The following is a 3,409-nucleotide window of genomic DNA, read 5'->3' as shown; positions in this document are numbered from 1 at the left end:
TCCTGTGGGCATAAATGCCTAGTCCTTTTGTATCTGCTTATTTTGAGAGCCCCTGACCCAGACGCTATCCTCCTGGGGTGCGCTGACACCCACTTAAGGCTCTCCTTTGGTTCCCGCAGAGCCTGGCCCCGTGGAGGATGTGCAGTGCCAGCCTGAGCCCACCCACCTAACTCTGAACTGGATAGTGCCCACCGGGGATGTGGGTACCTGTCTGGTGGTGGCAGAGCAGCTGGTAATGGGAAAGAATGCTCACCTCGTGTTCCAGGCCAACATTTCCAAGGACGCAGTCCTGCTGCCCAACCTGGTGCCTGCCACTTCCTACCGCCTCAGCCTCACCGTGCTGGGCAGGAATGGTCTGTGGAGCCAGACAGTCACCCTGGTGTGTGCCACGTCTGCTGAGGGTAGGTCACTCTCCACTGCACCTGGAGCCACTTCTGTTCCTTGTTTCTCCCCCTATCACTGCCCACCTGGAATTGTCTGCCTGGGGATTTCCCTGTTCCCCAAATCCCAGCCCTTTCCTCTGGCCCTGTTCTTGCTGGTTTGGTGCCATACTTTCGGCCTTATGTCTTGGCACTCTCATCCCGGCATCTTCCAAGTTCTTATGTAATTATATCTGTTAGCTATTTGTTGCTAGGCATTGTGGATAAGAAGCCATGGTCTCTGCCCTTGAAGCCTGATTGTCAGGCTTGTAGTCAGGATCTCTTCTCCTCTCCATGTCCAGCCTGGCATCCCCTAGAATTAGCCCCAGCCCCCCAGCTGGAGCTTGGGACAGAACTGGGAGTGATGATCACACCAGGCATGTTTGGCAAGGATGATGGGCAGATCCAGTGGTACGGCATCATTGCCACCACCAACATGTCACGTGAGTCTTGCACCCAAGAAGGGATGGGGAGACTCTGGCTATTGCTCGGCATGGAGTAGGCGATATGGGTCCAGAGATTGAGATTGGTAAGAAAAAGTATCGGAGGCTGGCATCAGCCTTAGAAAGGAGGCCCAGTATATTCTTAAGGAGGTGGCCGATGTTGAATCGTAAATGGGAGCATGCTAGAGAAATGGGGTAGCCCCCCTGTGGCAGGAAGAGAGGCCTCAGGCCCCCTGCTCATCTGCTCTGCCCCCTCCGCTTTCCTTTACCAGTGCCTTCGCCTTCCCAAAAAGTCATCAGCCACACGTGGTACGACCACTACTATAGGGGACATGACTCCTACCTGGCTATCCTGTTCCCCAACCCCTTCTACCCAGGACCCTGGGCTGTGCCGAGATCCTGGACAGTGCCTATGGGCATAGAAGACTGTGGCCAAGTCCAGGAGATATGCAATGGGCCACTCAAGTCAGGTTCTCCGTATAGGTGAGGGCTCCTAAGCCTGAACGGAGAGGGCAGGTGTTTTAAGTTTCATTTATGGGTTGCAAATAAACAAAAGCTTTGGACTGACTTACAGAGGGAATGCATGTGATGGAGCCAACAGAGTTATTTTGACTGGGCATCCTGGCAGACAAGATGTAAAAGGGAATACCCATTTGTTATATGGTTTTTTCAAAAAGGAGGGTGAGATGGATTCTCTCTCAGTTGGCCAGGGAAATTCTAAGGATATCCAGGCACCTATTTCTAGAGCTTCTTTTGGCTCTGAGAATAGGGCTGGGGGTGGTTTGTCCAGGGTGGAAGGTAGCACAATACATAACCTCTGAACAGTGAGGGAAGCTCTCACTGTCTCAGGGTCATTTCTTCTGATTCAGTTTCCTGGGGGTGGGTGGGAGGTGTTGCCTTATTTGTCTGCCCCCACCAACAGTAGGTCCTGTTTCTCTGCCCAGGTTCAGTGTTGTGGCCTTCACCAGGTACAGCCCTCCAGAGACCATTATTTCCTTCTCCGCCTTCTCAGGTAAGGCAGGCGGCAGGCTAGAGCTCCAGCTGGACCCTGGAGACAGGGAGGGCTGCTGAGCTCATCCCCAACCAGTAGCAAGAGGGACTGAGCTTAGACCCCTGGGAGAACATGTCCCACCTTGCAAGTGTTGGAAGGGCCAGTGACAAAGGTACTCTTGGCGCCAGACATGGCCTGGATGAACTGAGAGTGGGGGATGGATGAGGTGGAGGTACTGAAACGTCTCTCTGCTGCCCACGGTCACACTGCTGCCTGCTCTGCCCCTTTACACCCAGCTGCTCCTTGGCCATTGAGGTTCTAGAACAGCTCTGTCCAATAGAAACATGAGGCAAGCCACGAATGCAGGCCACATATGTCATTTAAAATTTCCTAGTGCTACGTTCAAAAGGTAAAAATAAATAAGCTAATCAATTTTAATAACATTTTGTTTTGGGTGGCGCCTGTGGCTCAAGGAGTAGGGCGCCGGCCCCATATGCCGGAGGTGGTGGGTTCAAACCCAGCCTCGGCCAAAAACCGCAAACAAACAAACAACATTTTGTTTAAATGAAGGTATCTAAAAGATCATCATTTCCACATGTGCCCATTAACATTCCTAATGAGCTATTTTACATTCTTTTCTTTCTTAATAAGTCTTTGAAATCTGGTGTGTATTTTACATTTGTAGCAAATCATAAGTTAGAATAGCCACATTTCAAATACGTAATAGCCCTATGTGGCTAATACCTACTGTATAGGACAGTGCAGTTCTAGAAGGCTCAGGAATCCAGACCTCTACTCTCTACTGTCTTTCTTCTCTTTGATGGTGTCAGGGAAGGTACTAGTAGGGTCTTTGGAGCATTCCCAGGAGCTGGAGGCCCGAAGGGCTTGCTGGGTGTTCCCAGTTTCCATCCAGATGTCCCCTTAGGCAGCCATCTCTGGCCTTCATTTGGTGTCTGGGACTTCTGAGGAGGAGAAGCGAGTTGTCACTGTGCCCTCCACCCAGAAAGTGCCAAGTCCAGGAGAGTTTAGCATGGCCCTGGAGGGTCAGTGGGGACAAGGCTGATATGTTCCTCTCCTCCCTTGCCTTCCACAGAGCCCCAGGCCAGCGTCTCCCCAGCAGCAATGCCCCTGTCTATCGTGGTGGGCATTGTGGTGGTCTGTGTCCTTATCACCTGTGCCATCCTGGGCCTGCTGTGTTGGAGGAGGGTGAAGGGACAGAGGTGAGTGAGAGGGGAGGCTGGGGACTGGGAAGAGCTTTCTGCCCTCGGGCTAGAAGCCTGTAACATGGCTCTCCACCCTTTGCAGGGCACAGAAGAATCAGTTTTCCCAAGAGCTGATGGCTTACAACCTGCGGTGAGTGCACCTCCGTGCTCCTCGTGATGGCGAAGAGGGCAACAGACCCCTGCCTTGCTCAGGCCATGGTGGCATTGCCAAGGCTCCCCTGGCAGCCTGCTCTTCTGTGGCTGTATTTGGTTAGGGGATGCAGGTCTCTGCCAGACCCCAGTTCTTCTTCCTCAGCCTCCGCTACACCCTCTCGAAGGTCTTTTCTTTTCTTT

At 52.5% G+C, this 3,409-nt stretch overlaps 1 protein-coding gene across 1 annotated transcript in view; it reads left to right on the top strand.

Moving 5' to 3' along the window:
- Window positions 1-3,409, top strand: part of LOC100961228 (receptor-type tyrosine-protein phosphatase V-like) — a 17,616-nt gene that overhangs the window by 7,405 nt on the left and 6,802 nt on the right. Inside the window, 6 exon segments of the mRNA XM_003792270.1 lie at window positions 48-401; window positions 722-862; window positions 1,135-1,345; window positions 1,807-1,874; window positions 2,947-3,073; window positions 3,159-3,206. Of these exon segments, the coding sequence (XP_003792318.1) occupies window positions 48-401; window positions 722-862; window positions 1,135-1,345; window positions 1,807-1,874; window positions 2,947-3,073; window positions 3,159-3,206 (949 nt within the window).

This window comes from Otolemur garnettii, unplaced genomic scaffold (genome assembly GCF_000181295.1).
Source record: "Otolemur garnettii isolate 467f Iridium unplaced genomic scaffold, OtoGar3 scaffold00055, whole genome shotgun sequence".
Taxonomy (NCBI): Eukaryota; Metazoa; Chordata; class Mammalia; order Primates; family Galagidae; genus Otolemur; species Otolemur garnettii.
This window is presented reverse-complemented; position numbering and strand designations above follow the sequence as displayed.